Source organism: Marmota marmota, unplaced genomic scaffold, assembly GCF_001458135.2.
Source record: "Marmota marmota marmota unplaced genomic scaffold, marMar, whole genome shotgun sequence".
In the NCBI taxonomy this organism is placed as follows: Eukaryota; Metazoa; Chordata; class Mammalia; order Rodentia; family Sciuridae; genus Marmota; species Marmota marmota.
The window spans coordinates 6,964,324-6,989,267 of record NW_026000242.1 but is presented as its reverse complement, the minus strand read 5'-3'; the positions used below and the strand labels follow the sequence as shown (position 1 = coordinate 6,989,267).

At 36.0% G+C, this 24,944-nt stretch overlaps 1 protein-coding gene across 6 annotated transcripts in view; it reads right to left on the bottom strand.

Annotated features, from left to right (window-relative positions):
• The window catches only part of Sik3 (SIK family kinase 3), a 235,637-nt gene that overhangs the window by 94,905 nt on the left and 115,788 nt on the right, over positions 1-24,944 (bottom strand). For all 6 annotated transcript variants that reach the window (XM_048795898.1, XM_048795899.1, XM_048795902.1 and 3 more), the window contains exons 2-3: positions 11,122-11,238; positions 7,146-7,209 (exon numbers count right to left, since the gene is read on the bottom strand). In XM_048795898.1, coding sequence (XP_048651855.1) covers positions 7,146-7,209; positions 11,122-11,238 — 181 coding nt within the window. The remainder of the gene's footprint in view (positions 1-7,145; positions 7,210-11,121; positions 11,239-24,944) is intronic.

The following is a 24,944-nucleotide window of genomic DNA, read 5'->3' as shown; positions in this document are numbered from 1 at the left end:
AAAATTAAGTAAGTTTTAAGACATTTTCATTTATTTTACAATGTAACTTTTCATGCAAACTTAAGATTTAAACTAGTGCTTACTGGACTGGGTGCAGTGGTGCACACCTGTAATCCCAGTGCTTCTGGAGGCTGAGGCAGGAGGATAGTGAGTTCAAAGCCAGCTTCAGCAACTTAGCAAGAACCTGTCTCTTATAAAATATAAAAAAGGGCTGCAGGTGCAGCTCAATGGTTACGCGACCTTGGTTCAATCCCTGGTACTGGGGTGGAGCCTCAGAGAGTAGCTTGCTATTTCACATACAAAATTCTCAACAAAAATTCTACATTTAGAGTCTTGTATGCCATCCTAGTAGAAAGGCAGGCAAAAAGGGAACTGCTCAAGAGACCCCAGGTCCATGTTGAACAGCCCCAGTCCCTTACCCTTGCCTCCCCCTCACACCCCCACCCCCAACAGCCTGCTGCACTTAGTAAGTTTATTTAGTTTTTTAAAAAAAATTTTAAGTCAAATGCATTTCTTCTAAAAATTTGTTTCTGAGGTCAAAAGTCACTTTAGAACTGCCTTTTTTGGGGGGGGATAGAGGGGTGTACCAGGGATTGAACTCAGGGGCACTCGACCACTGAGCCACATCCCCAGCCCTATTTTGTATTTAAAGATAGGGTCTCATTGAGTTGCTTAGTGCCTTGCTTTTGTTGAGGCTGGCTTGGAACTCATGATCCTCCTGCCTCAGCTTCCTGAGCCACTGGGATTATAGGCTAGGGGAACCACTGTACTCAGCCAGGACTGTCTTTTAACAAGGACTAAAAGGCAAAGGTCTTACTGTATCAGAATTTGAGAAGTGATGAGTCTACATTTTCTTTATCAGCCTCAGGCTCAGCTGGATCAGAGGGAAGCCTAGGTGGATCAGCTGTCCCTCAGCCTGCAAAATTACCTGCTTTTTTTAAAATAATACTATCTTCAAAATTCAATGTGTATTTTACACTTAAGGCATATTATAATTCAGATGATAAATTGTCTACGGCCAGAGTGAAATACAATTTTTGAATAGAGAAGGATTTTACATTGTATAGTAAAGAATATGGCCTTGCCCAAAGAGAAGGTTTGATCTTCTCTTGGCTTCTGGGAGGTAATCTTTAGGCTGTTGAAATGTTATGCCAGCTAGGAACATCTGTTTGCTTGGGGGTCTTCAGTAATACCAGAGAGTCTACAGTTGAGGGTTGGAAATGCCATGCCCATAAATCTCTCCTTTCTTAGGGTAGAGGCTGGCTACCCTAAATGACCCAAAATGTGACTTGGTGTGGAGGCTTTGGGTGATCAACATCAGTTGATCTGGACACAGGGATCCATCATTTGAGCAATCAATTAATCAGGCCTATGTAAAATTAAAATGCTGCACATGCACTCTTCCCTGAGGCAACATTTTGCACATTGTCATGCATCAATACCAGAAAAATGACACATCCTGCCTCCAAAGGGAGAGGACAATGAAATCTCTCCATCTGGTGCTTCTTCTGGCCCCTGCACTTCTTCCCTTGATTGATTTTTAATCTGTATATTTTATCTGTAGTAAACTATAATAACTATGAGTACATAGCTTTCAGATACTTCTGTGAGTCCTTCTATCAATTTATAAAATCTGAGGGTGGTTTTGGGAATTTCTGAACTTATAGGCGGTGCCAGAGTGAGAATGACCTTGAAGACTGTGCTCTCTAACTTTGTGGCTGGCTAACTCTTACAGCTGATCTAAAACTCTTACACATGCCTTACTTTTTAAACTTAAATGTAAATTAAATTAAAAATAATTCAGTTCATCAGTTGTACTAGCTATATTTCAAACATGCAATAGCAAGAATGGCCAGTGCCTAGTATATTGCACAGCATAGTTTGAGACTATTATCCATGACCCTCTTGAATGCTCAATACAATTGCTTTTCAACTTCATCCAGACCTGTAGCTTTTTAAATTCTAATCTAAGATCATTCATCCCTGTCATATTTGTATCCCTTGCCCTACTTAAACCTAAACTCAATAGCCAAAACATTAATTACATTATTACTTGTGGCCTCAACATTCTGTCTCTTCTTCTATTGCACATGTCTTATAAACCCCAAACACTGGATCAGTCTAATTATCTGTCTTATCACATTTACGCACAGGTAGTTGAGCACTGCTGGGGAATCATGCAATCCTATATAATGGAATTACAAGCTCAGGGTTTCCTATCTCTAGGGCCTTTAATCAACTCTTTGAGCTGATTTTTTCCAGATTTTTTTTATTGGTGCCTTATGGTTATGCAAAGTAGTGGGATTCATTGTTACATATCTGCACATACAAACAATATGATTTTGTCGATTTCTTTCCCCAGTACCTACCTTGTTCCTCCCCTCCTCAATCCCGGTCCTCTGTTCTACTAGTCTGCCTTCTGTTTCCATGAAACACATCCCCACACCTTTTTTTCCTTCTTTTTCCTAACTTTTTCATGAGAGAAAACATATAATCCTTGACAGAATTTCTAAGTTTAGCTGACTTCACTAAACATAAAACTCTAAGTGCCATCCATTTTCCTGCAAATAACGTTAATTTCTTTCTTCTTTATGGATGAATAAAACTCCATGGTGTATTTATACCACATTCTCTTTATCCATTCATCCACTGAAAGACACCCAGGCCAGTTCCATACTTGGTTACCATGAACTGTGTAGGTATAAACATGGGTACTTTCATTTATTTATTTATTTTAAGCTGTAGATGGATAGAACACCTCTATTTTGTTAATTAATTAATTTATTTATTTACTTTTATGTGGTGTTATGTTTTGGATGTGAGGTAACTTAAAAAGCTCACATGTGAAACAGTGCAAGAAGGTTCAGAGGAGAAATGATTGGGTTGTAAGAGTCTTAACCCAATCAGTGATTTAATCCCTTGATAGGGATTAACTGAAATGGTAGGGTGTGTCTGAAGGAGGTGGGAATTGGGGTGTGACTTTGGGTATATATTTTACCTGGCAATTGGAGTCAGTCTCTCTCCCTCCTCCCTCTCCCTCTCCCTCTCCCTCTCTCTCCCCCCCTCTCTCTCTCCCTCCCTCCCTTTTAATCAACATGTGAGCTGCTTCCCTCTGCCATGATGTCCTGCCTCACCTGGAGCACTAAGGAATGGAGCTGGCCTTCTGTGGACTAAAGCCTCTGAAACTGTAACCCCTCAAATAAACTTTTCCTCCTCTACAATTGTTCTGGTCCAGTCCTTTAGTCACAGCAGTGAAAAAGCTGACTAACACATGTAGTACTGAGGCTTGAACCCAGTTCATCACACATGCTAGGCAAGTGCTCTACCACTGAGCCACAATCCCAGCCCAGTACTTTTATTCTGGATCACTTCTTTCTTCATGTCTCCCAGTAGCTAATTTCACAATCTCTACTCTTATCCATGTCCCTGCCCTCTAACCCTTAACCCTAGCCTCCTACTCCAAAAACAAAAGGTATGAAGTACTTTGCCTCAATTCTTCTACCTGACTACAGCCACATGCATTCTTTATTTTCTTCTAGTACAAGGTCATTTCCTTGCAACTAGCTCATAGCTCAGTCACCTCCTATTCCTCGTGGGTCTTACTGCTTTTTTTAAAATAATACTTCTTCTTCACCCCTGTATCTTCAATCTTAACCTATAATCAAGTCTCCTATATAAACTAATCAAAATAAAATGTCTCCTTGCACTAAGAGGATTAGAGGTTTTACCCTACATGCAAGCTAACAACTTAACCTGCCACAGTTGCATGGATACTGGCAGAAGATATGAAGACCCCTCTTAAGTATAACAACCCTTAAGTTGTTATACTTAAGGCACAGCAAGCCACACAAACATCAACATATTTGCTTCAGTTCTGCAAGCCCTAATTCCCACAGGGCAATGCAAAGAGAGCTAGGTAACACCCACATACAAAGTTGAATACATTATAGGAGGGGAACTCAAATCTTTTCCAATGGTAATAAACAGACGTATTTATATGCTCTGAAGGGGGTCTGTTTTTCAAGACTATACAAACATCCTTAAAAACAGAATCTACAGCAAAGGACTCAGTGCCCTGCTACAAGACATTAAGAAATGTGAGATAACCCGTGGAAAATTCTCTTTCAATAACTCTGCTTCCTATTCAAACTGTTTACCTTGTTATTTTATTGTTATTGTTGTTTTTATTTAATCAGGGCTAGTATTACCAAAATATTAGTCTTACATTATGCCCTGAATGGGCTTCCACTTTATACAAGCTTAATCCCCGTGATACACAGAAATGTCCCTCCTTTGTATCTCTAGTCTCTTCCTCCATTTGCAGTAGTATTTCTTTTTTTTTAATATTTATTTTTTAGTTGTAGTTGGACACAATACCTTTATTTCACTTATTTATTTTTATGTGGTGCTGAGGATCGAACCCAGGTTCTCGTGCGTGCAAGGCGAGCACTCTACTGCTGAGCCACAACCCCAGCCCTGCAGTAGTATTTCATACACATTACATCTATTAATATTATAAACCAAACAATATTGATATATTTATTACTGAAGCAACTGCAGGGATTTGCTTAGGCCAATGCAGTGTTTCTCCTATATACCTCCTTTGTGCTATTATATGAAGGTATGATACAAATACATTACATTAAAGGCCTAACAATTTCATACAACTGCTTTTTAAACAAGTTAAGAGAATAAAGGAGAAAAAATATGCATTTATCCTTTTATAATTACAAAATTACCTCCACTGGTGTTAGGTTTTTATTTTTGGGTTTTTTTGTTTGTTTGTTTGTTTTGTTTTTGATTTTTCATTTGTTTTTTAATCTTGTGGGTAGCTTCAGATTACCAGCTGAGTCATGGGCTTTCAGACTGAAGAACTTCCTTTAATGCTTCTTATAATTGTAAGGTGGCTCTGGCAGCAAAAAATTCTCAGATTTTGGTTACTAGGGAAAAATCTTTATTTTATCTTCCCTTTTGAAAGACAGTTTGTTAAGATAAAGGAGTTTGGTTAACAGATTTGTTTTCTTTGAGCACCTTGAATGTTATCCCATTGCCTTCTGATCTCCACTGTCTTAGCTGAAAAATCAGCTGCTACTTTTAACTGGGGTTTCCTTTAAGTGATGCATCATTTTTCCCTTGATGCTTTTCATATTTTCTCTTTGCCTCTACTTGAATTTCACTGAACTTCCTGGACATACAGGTTATACTTTAAAAAAAAAAATTGTGAAATTTACAGCTATTATTTCCTCACACATTTTTCTTCTTCCTCCTCTCTCTTGTCCCTCGTTCTGGTATTCCCATTATGCATATATTGGTGCACCTGATGGTGTCACACTGTTATGGTTTGGATCTGGAATGTCCCCCAAAGTCTTATGTATTCAAAGGTGGAGTCTGGGGGAAGTGATTGGATCACAAGGATTCTGACCTCATCAATGTTGACCTAATGAGGGCTAAATGGACTGCTGAGAGATAGGAACCAGATAGAGGAAGAAGCAGTCACCAGAACCTACCCTAGAAGGGTTTATCTTCACTCTAGCCCTTTCTCTTTCACTCTCTCCCTCCTGGCTGCCATGAGCTGAACAGCTTTCCTCCACCACACACTTCCTCCATAAAATTCTGCCTCACCTCAGGCCCAAAGCAATGAAGCTGACTTACCATGAACTGAAATCTCTGAAACTATGAGCCAAAATAATCCTTTCCTCCTCTGTCTTTCTCAGGTGTTTATCACAGTGATACAGAGCTGATTTACATACCACATTTCTCTGCAGTTCTGGTTTTTGTTCCTCATTGTTTTAAATCTCTATTTTTCAGTCTGCAAAATCTATATCAATCTATCTTCAAGTCTGCTTTTTCTTTCTTCTGTCACTTCAAATCTATGATTGAGTCTCTTTAGTGAATTTTTATTTTATTTTACTTCTCAACTCCATAATATTTTTTATCTGCACCTCTAACCTTTACATTTTACAGTTGTGATAATCAAGCTGATTTCTTCTTGACACACAACACTATTCTTCAAACATTTTAATGTATTACTTTCTTTGAAACAAAGTATTCCTTCCAACACTACATTCTCATTATAAATTTCATTCCATCACTACTAGCTTTGGCATAAAATAAGTTCATCAATGAAGCCAATTAAAGAAAACTTAGGAAATGCCTGGTCCTCCTTTAAAAAGGACTAGCGCTTATCCTGAAAATACTGTAGACACAAAAAATATTAGATTGCTGGGCAAAGTTTAAAACACACACACACAGGTACACACATTGGCTATTCCATGCAGTCACAGTTGTTTTATCATTAATAAGAATGTTCCACTTTAAAAGTGATTCCATGCTTTTAAATATATTTTAAATTAGTTGGTGTTCATATTTATAAAATTAAAAAGAAATCTAAAAAAGTAATTAGACAAACCTAATATACATAAAAAGAGGTCTTTCTCTATAGTTAATTGCCAAAAGAAAAAAAAATTCATGAATTTAGATTTGAAAGTTTACCGTTTACCTCTACATGGTTCCATTTACCAATGTTACCAAAGAAAATTCTTTTGCTAGTTTTTAGCACCTCAAAAAGTCAGATTTGCCAGAAACAATTTCTCCTGCTTAGTTTTAATGCTGTGATAAAGCCAAGTATAAGAGAAAAAAACATCTATCGAAGGCAAAACCCCCAAATTACACAAATCTTCAAGGGGAAATGTGAGCACATGGTAAGGAATACAGTTACAAGTTATATTTAAAGTTTAAAGAATGCATTAGGGTGAGACTGTCTGCTCCACGTGTTGCCTTCTCACACAACAGAGGCCCGCACACTTGTGGGAGTTCTGTCAGTCTTGGTAACCTTGGTCAGAACCTGACAACAGGAGGGGATCTTCAGGCACATTATCAGAAGGAATGTTTGGTTTTGGAGAACTTTAATCTTAATGGTCAACACCTGATCAAAATAAACAAAATACCTTTGCTAAAAAAACAAAGATGTTACAGGGATTTGACTAGGTGAATAAAAAAGTTAAATTACTTTGTTGATAGAAAATGACAGTACTGAGGACAGCATCAAGTGACAGCTGCTCAAGTGACAAAGGCATTGAATGGCTATTTTAGGTTTGCCATGGTGTGCTCAATAACTGTTTAAAGAATGCAATAAATGTACTTACCAAATATTTCCCCTCCACTAGCATATTCTGTCACCAGATAAATCATCCGTTCTGTCTCCATAACCTGGTGCAAAAGCAGGAAAGTGACAGTGACACAAATGGCAGACTGATATCATAGGAAGAGAAACTAATGAGTCCTCTTTTGTCATTTACAATGAAATATTAATAACCACACTGCTTAAAGGAAATTCAATGCATTGTAGGACAGATATAAACATTATCAAAAAAGGGAGAGGGCTGGGGATATAGCTCAGTTGATAGAGTGCTTACCTTGCATGCACAAAGCCCTGGGTTCAATCCCCAGCACAAGAAAGAAAAGAAAGAAAGAAAGTAGATATCCATATTCCCAAAAGTAAGAAACATTTTCTACTTGAAAGAGAGAATCCTTTTGTCATTCTATAAGTTTATACAATCTATTAATCTCCACAAAACTGAGAAGCAAAGAAACTGCTAAGAACTTAAAAAGTTCATATTCAACATTAATCATTTGTTGCTCAAAAATGTCCCACCAAAACCCTAACTAAAATGAAAAAAAAAAGCCTTAGGAAAAAAGAAGGGACTCATTTAAGAACTGTGCAAAGATCACATAGGATTTTCTTTTTAAATAAAAAATGATAACTTTCCTTTCCACTGCCCATTTATTCAAAAACAGGAAAAATAACTTAAAATATCAACTCTTTTTTCTGTGTGTGTTTTCTCATTCTTTTTTAATTAGAGCATTATAATTCACATAGTAACTGGGTTCATCATAACAAAATCATACGTACATGGAATCTGACCTATTCTGTTTTAGTCACCATTCCTCCCCCTTCCCCCTTTCCTTCTCTCCACCCTACCCAGCACTCCACTGATCCTCCCCTTGTTCATCCATTTACCCATCCTTGATTGGTGCTTTCCACACACACAAAGGTGAAATTCCCATTGGTATATTTATATATGCACATAATGTGATTTTTCTTAAATTCATTCCATATTTCCTCCCTTTCCCATCTCTCCTCCCTCCCTCCCGATCTCTTTCTTCTCCACGGATCTTCCCTACAACTTTATTAAAATATCAACTCTGTAAGTAATATAAACTATCCATTTGTATTTGTCTTGGTCCCCGTTTGCTACATTAAAAAAAAAAAAAATGGTATAGTGCATTGTCACTCCTTTCTTCCTTTTTACCTTTCTCATCAAACATTTTAAACAAAGTAATATATATGCATATATCTTACACATCATAAACACTTTAAATACCCAGTATATAAATAAGAAACCAAAGGGTTTCCTCTTACCAATCCCCTTCATCTCATTTCCCCAAAGGAATATCATTAATAATTATCATACATCCTTCAAAAGCAATGCTATACAATAAAAAATATAATGAGCTGCATATATACCTTTACCTTTTCTAGTAGCCATATTTAAGAAGTAAAAGGGAAGAGGGAAATAATTCTAAAAATGTATTTTACTTACCCCAACATGTCCAAAATATTATCTTAAACAATGGTAAATTGCTTCAGTTTTCACATTTAAGTTAATTAAAGTTAAATAAAACTTAAAATTCAGTTCTGTAGTCACTTTAGTCACATTTTAATATTCAACAGTTACATGTGGCTAGTGTCTACCATATTTGACATGGCAATTCTAGACTTTTACTATTTTATAGCTAGTTAAATTATTTCCCAGTTATTTCTTTTGTATCTTTATACATTAGTATCATACATGAGTACTATTTAATGTATAGATCTATCTCTTCTTTTATTGGCTTAATATTATTCCATTGTTATGAGTCCAGTGAAAGATTTTAAGTTTTTAAATCTTAACAGCTATGTTATTCTTTTTTGATCTTTGTTCAAAAACTCTATCCTGCTGATATCAGTCCACTGTGTGTTACATGTTCTAAACTCTCTCTATATGTTAACTTATATGACAAAAAGTAAGTCCTCTGGTGGCACAACCCTGTAATCCCAGTGATTTGGGAGGCTGAGGCAAGGGAATCACAAGTTCAAAGCCAGCCTTAGCAATTCAGTGAAGTCCTAAGCAAAATAGTAAGACCCTGTCTCAAAATAAAAAAATAAACAGGGCTAGGGATGTAGCTCAGTGGTAAAGCACTACTGGGGTCAATCCCCAGTACAAAAAAAAAAAAAAAATAGCAAATGCTCTAAATATTATGAAGGTATTTAGGGAAAAAATTAAAAATTAATGTAATACTATGTATTTCCCAGGCCTTTTATTAACTGCAAATATTCTTTTATTACTAAAATGTTTAGAAGTTCAAAAACCATTGTTTCCTATATAGTGACCTATGTTTGGTCACTCTATAAACCTGAGGAAACTGACCTGAAAACTATCTGACATCATATATAGACATTTTTCCAGCCAATCACCTTGGCAGCTAGGATTTCCTACTAAAAATACTAGCTGCTCAGAAAACAAAATGAAAAGAAACTGTCTAAGGTCATGGCTAGAGGAGAGAAATTTTTATAAACTAGTGCAATTTTGAGTAAGATAGGTAAACTTGCAGAATTCAGTTTTAAGGTTAACATCTACAAGTTAGCCTCTTCAGAAAACTTTTAAGATGCTTTATTTTAGAAGATGAGGTCAAGAAGTTTATTCAGTCTACCAAGATAGGAAGGAAGTCAAGGTTATGATACCTGCAAGCTTGCTAGCTGTACTCAGGTAATGCTAGAAAATTTTTCACAGGGTTGCTTCTTGGGCAGAATGTAGGTGCTGTTCAACATAATTTAGTCTGATAAATTTCAACAGGTCTGTTCCTGCTGACCTAATTCATTCCATTGTGTGGGCAGCTAATGCCAGAGAAGAGTTCTAAAGCTGTAGCTTTAGCCACACATACTGACATCACAACGTGCTCTCTTTTCCATAAAATGAACAGACTAAAGCAAGCCTGCCCACTGTGGCATGAGCATGCTTTCTCCAGTCTTACACATGGTCCCATGTCTGGGTCAGAAAGCATTTACTGCAAAGTAACAACAGCAAACAAACTGAGTGGGTGGCCACTTCCTTCAGAAGTTAAGAGATGACTGTGCTTGTGGAAAGCAGTGAGCGGGGTTGGCCCTGTGCATAAGCAAAGCTCACTGTTGCCAACACACTGCAATTTGAGAAGTACCCCAAAGCCCCACCTCTCCCAAAATATCTCTTCCACCAGCCAGCTAAGACAAGGTCCTTCCCCCCCTATCTGGCTTCAAATTCCAATCATCAGATTTACTGTGTCTGCATTAAGACTAGGGAATCATTTTGATGATCTCATAAAATGTTAATGTTTCTTAGGAAGATAAGAAAACTAAAACAGTAATTTCCCCCTGGCATGCACTCTGTCTCTGAATTATCAAAATAACTAAATGCCACCTTGGAAAACTAAAGTCCGGTCCTTATTATAATAGGAAAGAGGTAGGTTTTTGTTTTGTTTTGTTTTGTTTTTGTGTGTGTGTGTGTCTGGAGATGGAACTCAGTGGCTCCCAAATGATGCTAGACAAGCATTCTTACACTGGGCTATAACCCTGGGCCCAAGAGGTAGGTTTTGCTTGGTGCAAGAAAATACTTAAAATATCCTTTGCTATCCTAATTCACAACACAATCACAGAAATTAATATTTAAATAATCTTTTAAGACAAATATATTGATTTCTTTTTATCTCTCAAAATTCTCTATTCCTTTTGGGTTTCCCATCATGTTTTAGGATTCTGACCTAAATAAAATAGGCTCTCATTATCTTAAGAATAATGTTTTTGAACAATTCTTGCTGAGAAAGAAATCAAGTTTTCAAGAACAAATTAAAAAGACCAACCTGGGTAAGGTAGACCTCAATAAAGAGCCAGGGGAAATACGACAGAAGGGAGGGGAAGACAGTAGGATGAACATATGAAAAAAAGTCACAGATGTTCACCATCCACATTGTCTTCAAAGGCAGTCTTCAATACAACAGACTCTCCTGATTCTTCATAGCCATTCACTACAGCCCTATGCAGCCTACCTGGTAGAGCCTGATGATATGGGGGTGGCAAAGCATCTTCATAATTTGAACTTCCCGGAAAATCTTCTTTAAATTTTCTTCATCCAGCTGGGTCTTATCTATGATCTTGATGGCAACCTGAAAGCAGAGGGAAAAAATTTACTCTGAAGCCTTACAAAAAGTTTACCCAATTAAATCCACTTTAAAACATTATATTTTACAAAACACAAAGCGCCAGTTTTTATATATATATTGTTTTGTTTTCAGAATGTCAATGAGAAAAATGAATTTATTAATTAAATAAAAAGCAGGAAATGGAGTCCTTGCAAGTTTGTCTCAAAGGAAAGGACTCCAAAAGCTAGTGGGTCTTCTGTCATTTTTTAAAAGACTATACAGTAAACCCCACGAAAAAATATTTCATTACTCCATAGATATGGTTACAATCTGGGTCAAATCATGCTTCAGTGAACAGAGCAGTACATAGGGTCTCTTGTAGGTACATGACGTTTTTAGTAAGATTCTACCAGAACTTTCACAAGGGCTTTCTTTGCATACTTTGCCAGGTGCTTATGTAATTCAACAGAAGTGGTGGTAATAGTGGTGGTGGCAGCCATACCAAACGTTTACTGTGCCAGCCAGCCACAATCCCTCGTGCTTTGCAGTACTAACTCATTTAAACTCATAACACCCATGTTATTATGCCCCTTGTTTCTTTAATGCACACTAAGAGTAAGTAATTAACCCAAGAGTAAGTAATTAACCCAAGATTGAGTAATTTACAGTCAGAATGAGGCATATCCAGGATGTGTGGCTTGAGAGTGAAATTCTTAGTATCTGAAGATCTTTCTGTACCATACACACACTGCTTCAGCACAAAATGTCTTTCCTTTTGGTCCATCATTCTGAAGACACCTAGCAGCACATACGTCTTAAAGCAGAAGGAAAATGAGAACTTTGTTTTAATCTACTAAACTTCATCATTTTCAGTGAAATACTCTAAACATTTGTTTCACTCCCAAAATATCTGCCTATCTCATGTTCAATTACTTAATCAGTACATAATCAATATAAGTTAGATGAAAAGCCCGACTAGACAAACTCTAGTATTCTCTAATTCTTAAAATTTCAAGATTCCATACACTGAGAGAAGAAAAGGAGATTTATTAAGGAAAAAGAAAAACAAAGGAAGCAAAATTTCAACAGAAAAACATTTAGGTCAGAGGCATTGTCTGTATGGAACTATACATGGTAGATTATTTAAATGTATGAATGACTGAAATAAAGGTAACTTTATTTGGAATTGTTTCAGATGTAAGAATAAGACTAATGGGAGAACAGCAAAGAGAAATTTCAGCTTGATTCCAAGAACACTGCCTTGCCTACCAGTGGAATGTGATGAAATGAGCTGGGTGTAGCTCAAGCTACAAGGATAATCAGACACAGCCTTCACCTCAAGGAGTTCACAATTCAGCAGGAGAAAGAGATAGGTGATACAGATAACATCACACTGCAAGTACAATCAATAGGGCTCTGTAAAAGCTCTGTGGCGGAACAGAGGATAACGAATGACCTTTACCTGGAGGAGAAGAAACAAACAGGGAAGAATTCACTAAGAAGACAGATTCGGGGTACTGGGGACTAAATCCAGGGACACTTTACCCCCATTTTTTCTTTTCTCTCTCTCTCTTTTTTTTTTTTTTTTTTTTTTTTTTTGTAGCTCCCTCTCTATAAAATATTGGCAACAGTGGAACCTCCTTTAAAGGGTTGCTGAGAGTTAACTAAGTTAATGAATGATTAGCATAATATCTGGAAAGTGTTCATCATGCAATTCAGTGGGACCCTCCTTATCTGCAACTCACTCTTGGCAGCTCCAGGTATCCTCAGTCAACTATGGAGTAAAGATATTTAATGGAAATTTTCAAAAATAAATCTTTCATGAGTTTTAAACTGCACACCATTTTGAATAGCATGATGAAATCCGGTACCATTCTGTTTGTGACAGGAATCATCCCTTTGTCTAGCATATCTAACTGTATATGCTATTCGTCCATTAGTCTCACTTAGCAGCCAACTAGGTTATCAGATCAAGTGTCATAAAATCACAGTGCTTGTGCTCAAGCAACCCTTATTTTACTTACTAATGATCCTGAAGCACAAAAACCATGATGCTGGCAATTTGGAGATGCCAGAAAGAAGAGTTAACCACGCACTGTATGACATGATGAACACTTTCAAGAGAAGCCATACAGTGGAATAGGACCAAGTTCTCATCTTAATAAGAAAAGAAATTGTATGCTGAAGTTGCTAAGATATGTAGTACAAAATTCTGATAGAGAACATTCACATAGTTTTTATTACGGTGTACTTGTTATACTGTTTTATTTAATTATTAGCTACTGTCAATCTCTTATGGTGCCCAATATATAAATTAAATTTTATCACAATATGTATGCATAGGAAAAAAACATAGTATACACAGGGTTTGGTACTATCTCAAGTTTTAGGCATCCACTAGGGATCTCAGAATGTATCACCCACTGATAGGGGAGGGGGGGGGGACACACTACTGTATGTATTAAGTACAGATACTACTATTGTTATTTTAATGTTTTCTGGAATCAAGCCCTAAATTTTAGGCAATCTTTGGCAAAGATTAGATTTGCTTCACTAAGCAACATAATCCTGGATCCGAATTACATTGATTCTTTATTCAAGAGGCAAGTTGGGGGGCCAAAAAGAAAAATAGCTAACAATTTGTGGGCAACATTCATAACTAACTGATTGCTGCCAGCTGATGTGGGAAGAACATGGAAGGAACAGAGCTGGGGAAAACTGCATTCCATTCAGGAAAGTCAGATTGAGCCATAGCAAGGCCCGACCCTAAGGGCTATGCCAGAGAGAGCAGCCGGCTTCTTCACAGCAGGCCAGGCTCCCCTGCAGTCCCCACTAAGGACTATAACACCCAAGAACAACACTTAATGCCATTTGGCAACCACACTACTGCCTGATAGAACAACTTAATGTGGAAGGCAACTCCCTGAAGTTCAGGTCCTACCTTAGCTACAAACTGGAAAAGGGACGTTTTCTAAAAAGCAAACAAACACACACAACAGAATATAGAAAATACTAAGTCAGAGAGCAGGGAGCCAGCATGCAGGTATGATTATTTTGAGAATACCTGAACAGAACAATGAACGAGAATTTCACAGTTACAGATTACTGGAGTCTATCTAACATAGGGTTTAGCTTAAAGTATGTACTAGCTGCTTGAAAAAATGTGCCTATAGCAAAAGTAAATCAGTAGATAAATAGAAGACAAACTCTCAAAGAACATGTTTTTAGATTGGAGCTGAAAAATCTATAATTCACAAGACACACATGCACACACACACAGAAACAGAAATTATAACAAGAAAGCAATTTCCAACACATTACTAAGAGGCTATTATTTCCTAAGTCCACCTATTCTACACAGAATTCTTTCATCTTACAAAATACATGATTCTGTGAATTGACACTCTAATAATGTTAATTAATCATGGCACTGCATCAAATATGTTGCTAAACAGATACAGAATGTGAAAGTCCTTAAGAATTTCTCTCCTCAAGACATTTCCTTTCAACAAGCTCTTCCTTTTAATTTGGCATATGGTAAGGAAAAAAATTAAATTCAGATCATGCCAAAGTCATAGTTCTTTATTATTCATTCTAGAAGGGGAAAAAACAGCCATTTCCTCCCTTTAGTTTTCACTTCTAAAACCATAAGTCTTTTATTCTCCCCTCATTTTTACAAGCAAAGTAATGCTCATAGTGAATAAAGTTGAAAAAAATAGTGGTTTCTTCCCAACAACAGGCAATAATTCACTTGCATATTCTGATACAACATTCACAGGCAAGATAAGGTGACAAAATAAAAGACAAAGAACCAGGGAGAAGTTCATTATTGGGATCAAAACAAACCAACCTTCCTCCTCACCATTCTCCATCAAAAATAAAGCCCTGATGGTCGGATTTCAGGGCTATGGGATGATAAATGGACATTTTGTAAAAAGATCAATTAGACAGTAAACACAAAGACCACAAGAACTTAAATTTCTCTCAAAAGACTTCCCTTAAATGGGTATACAGATACATGTATAATAATTTCACATAATATAGTAAATAGTCTGTATGCTTTTAAGAAGGAAGAACAAACATTTTCATAGCTATAGAAAAAAATTTTCAATATTCATTTAAGGAAAGAAGCTTTACTTCTCTTTGAAATGTCTTAAAATTTAGGCAGATAAATGTTTTGCCCTTGTGAATTTTGTTCAATGAGTTACATTTTTATATTAACATCTGTTGCAAAATTTTTATTCTCTATTTCTGTTTCAAAGCGTATCTACTCTAGATCATTCTCAGGTCAGTTCTAGAATCACATTGTGATCTAGACCTGTATAATCTAATACAGTAGTCACCAGCTACACGTGACTACCAAACATTTGTAATGTGGCTAGTCTACATAATACAGAAATAAAATATAAACCAAATATATAATATTTAGTACTAAAAAAGAAATGTAAACTATCACATTTATAAGCTTTATTAATTATATGTAAACATGATAATATTTTGGATACTAGGCTAAATAAAATAACATTACTTTTTTTTTTTTAAGAGAGAAAGAGAATTTTTTAATATTTATTTTTTAGTTTTCAGCGGACACAACATCTTTGTATGTGGTGCTGAGGATCGAACTCGGTCCGCACGCATGCCAGGCAAGCACGCTACCCCTTGAGCCACATCCCCAGCCCAACATTACTTTTTTATTTTTATGTGGTGCTAAGGATCGAATCCAGTGCCTCACACATGGTAGGCAAGTACTCTACCACTGAGCCACAACCCAGCCCATAAATAAAATACATTATTAAAACTAATTTCCCATTTTTTTTTACTGTTTAAATATGATTAGAAATTCTTAGTATTGCTAGAATATATGTACATGTGTGTACATATATTTATTTATCCCTCATTTTAGTAGACAGGACTAGTCCAAGTGATGCAAATAAGCTAGATAATTAATCTAACAGTTAAAGGACACATTCCATAAAGATGACTTCTGAAAAGGTTGACTCGATAATGAGATTTGCCAGTTCCATACCTCATAGAAAACTTCCCAAGCCACAGAGTACTCAATGCTCAAATACTGCCTTGGGAGAGAATCTCAAAGTCTCAAAAGTTATACTCTAAGAACTCAATTTAATTCCATTGAAAACTGCTTACTGAACAAGTGACTGGTTTACTGCACTGCCCGACCCCTGAGCAGCTCACTACTGGCCATGTGAGGGGCTCTTTAAGAGAAGGAAGCCTTACAGCCCTACAACAGCAGCTCTCAAGCTTTTTGGTCTCAGAGCTCCTCTTAAAAGACACTGAGGGAAAAAAAAAATTACTGAGAACCTTCAAAGAAGTTTGGTTTATATAGGTGGTACATTTTAATATTGACTTTGAAATTAAATAAATTAAAATTGGAAATTAAAACAAAACTCTAAAAGGTATATACAAAGCACACTGTCAGACCAACTACATCATCACATAACATGTAGTCTCTGGAAATTATAACATGGATTCTTCATGTTATAACTAGAAGAGAAACTGAAAAATGAAGACTACCTTAGCAATTTCATGAAACAATTTTACATTGAAGACCCACAAAAAGAATCTTAGAGACTCTGGGGTGAAAGAATCAATTTTGAGAACAATTGCCCTAATGCATCACTATATGTAATGTGGCCAACTTCTCTCCTACGCACTTAGAATGGTTCCATATTTGGGAGAATTGAGAAAATAGTCACTGGCATTTTTATTTTTTCCTTCCTTCTACATAATTTGAAAATAATTTGGTTGTTATTCTAGCTTCTTTCTGATACAAGTATTTCAAGTTATAAATCTTCATATGAGTACTATTTCATCCCAGAGATCCTGATATTTTAAGCCTTTCTTATCACTTAGTTCAAAGTACTTTTTATTTACTTTTCTTATATTTTCTTCCTTGACCTCTGAGATATTAAAACATGTGCCATTTAATTTTAAAATAGTTGACATGTGAAGGTGAGGTTCTATATATCTTAAGGTGATTGATTTCTAATGTAATAAATCATGCAGGAAACACAGTCTGCATGATTTCAAATCGCATACTTCAAATATATACATTTTATTGTACTTTAATTTTACCTCAACAAAGCTATGGAGGAAGAAAAGAAAAGAAAAAAAAGTTGTGTTTGTTTGTTTTGTTTTATTTTTTTCTGTAGGGCTTAATTCTTTTATAGGACCAAGGTGGGAATAGTTGGCTTGAAAAGGAACTTAAATGTATTTGAAACCAGCCTTGATGAAATTTTTTTCTTTTAAACTTACAAGAAAATAGAATTATCTTCAGAAAAAATGGGTTTAATGAAACCCCAAACCAACACAAACTACATAAGCTGGGTCTTAAGCTAAACTTCCCAGGCACTAAACGACCATGATTAATAATGCACCACATGGCCAAGGTCAGAAGGTAGGCTAGCCACCATCTTGGGATGATCCTAACCTCTGCATTGAAACCAATTGCTCAACTGGAGTCCTTATTTTAGTTTTTAATAAACAGTTAAATCAAGTATTAAAAACAAACCAAAGATAGATATTAGGAAAGAACTGATTATTTTATTCATTTTTATACACCAATCACAACCGTTTAAAAACATTCAGTTGTCAAGCCTAAGGAATGGCTGGGATAGAAGGGAACTGGCCAAATCCAGACAAGAGGACTCAACATGGCCGACAAAGAAAAGGGCCTATCAGTTCTGAATGAACCCCAAAGTAAGCATTTAACCATAATTTAAAATATCCAGTATTTGATAAGTGAGCAGTTGAACTTCCATTTTTCTGAACTTCTCTGAGCTGGATTACAGGGTGAATATAAAATAGCTAGTGCATTTACAATGTGTGCATGATTGAGAATGGAGGTCTTATCAAAAGTGGGAAAATATACCACGGAACATGTATTATTCTTGAGCACTTCTAAGTTAGAACACTGTGCATAATTAATAAGTGGTGTCTGAAGCAAAGGAAATTTTCTGGTGATTAGTTGAAATTCAAGGCATAGAAGGGAAATTTTCAAAGACAAAAAGGAAATGATTTCTCAGTTCCAATAATTCCCATCTGGTTAACATTTACCCTCTTAGACAGCAGAAGTCCTAGATGTGTTTCTAACATCATAGACAACTCTCTTAGGCACACTGACATTTTTACTGTTGTTATTGTTGTTATTTTAACATTTACAAAGTGCCAACAATGTTTTGTATGGTTTATAGTATATTAAATCAACTCTTGGCCTGTCCATCGACCACTTAAATGAACTGAAACAAAAAGATGTTTGGAAAGAAAGAAAGAGAGAGAGAGGAGGAAAAAATGGAGGTGACAGTAACACTGAAAATCAGTAAGAATCTGATACAAAGTATCAGTATTCAATGTCTCATTTTCAGGCATTTATATTGACAAACTCCAGGTTTAAAAGAGAGATATTTTATAAAATACAACGCATGGCTTAATTCTAAGGTTAGAAAGTCGGTAAAAAATGATGCCCTGAAACTTGAATAGAGCAAAAGAAGACAAGGGGTTGAAGAAGAATGTTGGGCAAATGAGAGGTGCTTTTGATACTCTTTTTCTTGGAGGGAAGATGCTGGGGGTGGGTGGAGGGCTTGCTTGGGATGAAACTGAGGTCCTCACTGCATGCTGGAAGCACTCTACCACTGAGCTACATCCCCAGTCCAAGAGATGCTTCAAAAAGTATTAGAGATGGGTAAGTATAGGGTAAGAACTAAATGATTTAAGAAGAAGGTCTAACAGTTTAAAGTGGCAAAGAACAATATCTAAGAAAGTGGCATAGGACTGGCGTTGTGGCTCAGTGGTAGAATGCTTGACTCGCATGTGTGAGACACTGGATTAGATTCTCAGCACCATATATAAAACAACAAAATAAAGTCCATCGACAGCTAAAAAATATTTTTTTAAAAAAGTGGCATAAAGACAAAATAATCATTGTTACAGAACCCAAAGAAAATTTAATAGTTGTAGTGGAAAATCAAGCTATATAAAAGATTAGATTTTAGTCCCAAAGAAGAAAGATTAGACATGTGGTGAAAGAACTTGGCAACGTGGCCTGAAAATGAGGTAAGAAAGAAGCAGAAAGCTGAATGAATTTCAAGATGAATGTTCTTAATGAAGTGCATGCTACTCTTTCCTGGAGTGCCAACTCATAGGTAAAAATAACATGGACTCACAGAAGGATTATGATCTTCCCAAGAACAGCATTTGTCAAGGAGCCTGAATACTGTTTAGTACATTTAGATACAGCACCTAGAATACTAAAACTTTTTAAAGAGCAGGTTTAACTCATCTGTCATAACAAAATTTTCTTAAACCTACCCTAGGAGGACTTATTACATTGGTATCTACTAACCTTACAATGGCAATGCTGTTTTTGGTGAATAAAACCAGCAATGGTATCTGTATTAAATTGTTTCAAATTGTATTAATATGCCCCCAAGGTCCAATAAGATAGTCTGCATGAAATAGCAGGAGTTTGAGTGAGGAGGGAACACAGTAATGGTTGAAAAATTTTCTGAATTTTTTATCTTTGACATCTCCCCATTATTTGACAATGAAACTAAAGAAAAACAGGAAGCAATCTCCATTATCAGCATCTTACCCTCCTTATTTCTAAATCTTACTTGTCATGCATTCTTAAGAGGCCAGGAGTGTGAGTTAATTGTAAAGTTAATTGTAAAGAGGTGCATCTTTGTCAAACCATCTATTCCTAGTCTGAATGGTTATGGTACTGGGCTGTTTCCCCTATGTAATCCAAGGTTAAAAAGCCAGCTTCCCTGTGCCCTGCAGGACTCTAGAATCAACTACCTTCTGAGGGGCTTTCCTAATCACAGCTGCATACCAACACAGCTGGCAGATGATATCCCTCTGGAATTTCATCAAAATGGGAATGCTTTCTTTGTATGATGGCTTTTTGCATTTACTCTAGCTTCAATGAGTTCCTTATATTTAGCAACCATTACATTTTCAATTAAAATAAATTTCATTTCCATAATGAATTTTAGCATTTCATGTGATGAATAGTGTATTTATATAACTCAAATCAATCCCTGGAAAGTCTGGTAAACATTAATTAATTCTCAAATTTCTAATATTTATTTTATAGATAGGTTTGGGATTATTGATTTAAAAAAACACTGCTGTAGGGGCTGGGGTTGTGGCTCAGTGGTAGAGCACTCGCCTAGCATGTGCGAGACCCTGGGTTCCATCCTCAGCACCACATAAAAATAAATAAAGATATTGTGTCCAGCTAAATAAATAAATAATATTTTAAAAAGACACTGCTGTAGAAAAAAATTGATTCATGGTTCCATTAAAATATAACTCACTATTACGTGGATTAGACATAACCACATTAAATGTCAAAACACAATGACATTAAATACATGCTTAATATAACAGAATTAACATTTAACAAGAATGTCTGCTTTCCTTTAGCAGATTACATACATCCTCAATACTGACCTTCCATGAGATTCCTAAATTGATATTAGAGCACAAGTTTAGAATTTCAAAAAGCTGCTACAGGAGCTCCAAGAATTTTACTTAAAACTATCATGAGCTGAGGTTGTAGTTCAGTGGTAGAGCACTTGCCTTACAGGTGTGAGGCAATTGGTTTCATCCTCAGCACCACATGAAAATAAATAAATAAATAAATAAATAAATAAATAAATAAATAAATGTATCGTGTCCATCTACAACTAAAAAATATTTTGAAAAAACTATTAACTGTACTAATTGACTAAAAAACTGAATATAGTTAATAATAGTGAAGGGCTTTTTGAAACACTAAAAGTATCCACAGTTTAAGCAAAAATCAACCTATTACACTGTATGTTGAGACCTCTTTTACATCTTAGACAATATTATGGGCAGGGTATAAAGATTGGACACAAGTGTGCTCTCACACTGAACCACATCCCAGCCCTTTTTATTTTTTAGACAAGCTCTTGATAGGTTGCTAAGGCTATCCTCAAACTTGTGATCCTCCTGCTCAGCCTCCCAGAGTCACCGGTATTACAGGTATGTGTTACCATACCCAGCTGAATTCATTCTCTTTTTAAAAATATAACCACAAACCATTATCACACTTGAAAAACTGAACAATAATTAACTATTAATTCACATAACAACACTAAAAAGCAGGTACTATGATTATTCTTATCTTGCAGAATTTTCTGAGGCATATACCAAGGAAGAAATTTACCCAGGTTATACAACAGAAAGTTGCAGAGGCAGGATTTCAACCCAGGCAGTGAAGAACCTGAGCCATTAACTATGCTGTTTTGCTGCTTCTCAAAACTAAGTTTTATAGTAATGAGCTTTTAAATATAAACACAGTAAAATGACTAGTCATGAAAGTAGGCAGCATTAGCTGGCAAAATTCTGAAATAGGGAAATATATCACAGTACTTCAACCTTTCTCCAACTTCTTTCCTCATCCTCTGCTGATATGCTCCATTAAATCTCTGCTACCTATTTTCATTTTACCTAGCGCCAATTATTATAAAGTTTTTTCTTCTCACTACATTAAGACAGATCACCATAATGCTAAGTGAAGTTAGCCAATCCCAAAAAAACAAATGCCGAATGTTTTCTCTGATATAAGGAAGCCAATTCATAGTGGGGTAGGGAGAGGGAGCATGGGAGGAATAGGCGAACTCTAGATAAGGCAGAGGGGTGGGAAGGGAAGGGAGGGAACATGGGGTTAGAAATGATGGTGGAATGAGAGGGACATCATTATCCAAAGTACATGTATGAAGACACGAATTGGTGTGAATATACTTTGTATACAACCAGAGATATGAAAAATTGTGCTCTATATATGTAATAAGAATTGTAATGCATTCCGCTGTCATATATAACAAATTAGAATTTAAAAATTTAAAAACGACAGATCACCAGATGCAGTCCTACTCAAAATTAAATAATCTCTACACAAGTTATATTATGTATGCAGACAAATCCTAAGGAGACACCCCAATTATTCCAATACACACATATTCATGCCTTTGTATCATCTCCTCCCCACCTTCATGTGGAGCTAGAGGATATGATGAAGACAACAGTCATGTCAGTGCAACCCAGAGGGAAAGGATCTGTGGGTGGCTTCTAAGACCTGCAGGAGGCCTCTCTCTATATGACCTGAAGGTGGCCCTTAGCCAACAGCTAGCAAAAAGCGGGGTTTCTCAATCACAAAGCCACAAGAAAATACATTCTGCCAATAATCTGAGTGACCTTGGAAGTGGATTCTTCCCTAGATAAGCCTCTGTGAAAATGCAGTTCACCTAATACCATGACTGCAACCTTCTAAGAATCTCAGTGAAAAGGACATGGTAAGCCATACCAGGACTCCTGACCCACAGAAACTGTAACAAGTATGTGCTGTTTAGAGAGTTCAAGAATGTGAACAGATCTAAAGCTTTTTCTTGAGAAAAGCTTTGGCCCTAACTTATTATTGCAGCAAATCCTTTCTGTGTGTACATAGATAAGCTCTCTGACTGAAAAAGTAAATATGTCAAGCTCATTAGTTTTCAAAACAAAGTTGCTTTTGCCAATTGCAAAAATGCTATCAAAAGCATGTGTATCTAATAATTTCCTTCCAGATACTACAGTATTAGAAAGAAGAAAAAAGCATCTTTACAGTGGAGAAACCTGGTGAATACCCCTTCAACCAGGTGACTAAGTTACTATCAATGGTAATGTCAAGTTGGTAGTAAAAGTTCTTGGTATGATATGATAGAAATGGTATTTTACACCTGTTAGCAGTGTTTTATTCCCACAAAAATCTGTGACCTCAGTCTAATCATAGCAATGATATTAGATAAATTACATTTGAGGGGCATTCTACAAAACCCCTGACTAGTACTCCTCAAAACTCTCAAAGTCATCAAAAACAAAGTCTGAGAAACTGTTGCAGCCAAAAAAGCCCAAGGAAACCTGATGACTAAATGCAATAAAACACAAAGAGAGCACATTAGGTAAAACTAAGGAAATCTGAACAAAATATGAACTTTAGTTAATAATAATGTACCAGTATTGATCCTTAACTATGACAAAAGTATTATACTAATATAAGATATTAATAATAGGGGAAAGTGGTTGTAGGATATTTAAGGTTTCTCAACTGGATTGCTTTCTTTTACTTATGGTGTAGATCTTAAATGTCATACATTGGAGGCTTGAGAAAATGACAAAAAGTGGCTGCATTATTTTACATTCTCACTAGCAATCCCAAGAGTAATCTAATTTTTTCCATATCCTCACCAAGACTTGTTATTGTCCATATGTTTATTATAGTCATGCTAGTGGTATCTCATTGTGGGTTTGTTTTACATTTTTCTAATGACTAATGATGTTGAACATCTTTTTATAAGTTTACTGACCAGCTGAATACCTTCTTTGGAGAATCAGACATTCAAATTTTTGGTTTGTTTTTCAACTGAGTTAATTGTCTTTTTAGGATTAAGTTGTTAAGAGTTTTATGTACTCAATATAAGTTCCTTTACCAGCTATAATATTTGTAAATATTTTCTCCTATTCTATTGGTTGTCTTTTCACTTTGTGATAGTATTGTTTGCGGCAACAACAACAAAAAAAAGTTTTTAAGTTTACTACAGTCCAATTTATCTATTTTTCCCTTTGTCCTTTGTACTTTTGATGTCATATCTAAGAAACTATTGCCTAGTTCAAGATTAGAAAGGTTTACTCCTGTATTTTCTTTTAAGATTTTTATAGTATTAGCCCTTACATGTATGTCTATAGCCCATTTTGAGTTAGTTTTTGTATATGATATAAAGCAAGGACCCAACGCCCCTTCTTTGCATGTAGATATCTACTTATCCCAACACATTTGTTGAAAAGACTCTTCTCTCTCCATTGAATTGTCTTGGAATCACTGTCAAAAATCAATGACCATAAGCATAAGATTTTATTTCTAGACTCTTGATTCTAGTCCATTGATCTCTATGTCGCTATCCTTACACCAGTACTACACTCTCTCATCCTCTTCCAGTTCTCAATATTCCAGACACTGAGAGTCATCTCCCTTGGCTAAGGTCAGTGTTTATTACACAAAGTAGTTTTAGTAAAGTTGTAAGTATCCAGTACCCAGGACCCAGGACCCAGGACCCATGTGTGGTACTTTACAAATGGTTAATGAACCAAACCTTTTATTATTTTTAAAGTCAATGAATAAAGCAAATATCAAAAATTGGTGTGTGTTTATATCCTAAATACCTCTTTTTAAAAAGAACTAAGATAGTTTTAAAATCAAACACATAGAATAGGATAATTAAAAATAAAGGCAAATAAAGAGGTTCTTTCATCCTTATTTTTTTCAGAGCAACAGTGCCTTGGGAAACAAACAAATAGTTCCTGATCAGCAAACATGCAGTGGCTTCCTCAGCATCAAGTCCTTCAGGGGATAAGCAGCACATACATAAAGAAACTTCTGAGTATGAGAAAAGGACAATCTGGTTGGGCTCCTCAAAGAATAAAGGATATAGAAAGTTCTAGCCCTTACATCCCAAATCTTTGCTTTTAACCAAAAGAGGACGAAGAAAGCTAGGCTTTCTTTGTCCTCTCGTTCCTCCAAAGTAGGTCAGGTCTGTGTGTAATTATTGGGTTTCATATTACTTCAGAAAAGGAAGAGATGTCAATGCATGGAGGTTTTTAACAAACAGCAGATTCAGGCTGGGGAGAGGCAAAAAAAAAAAAAA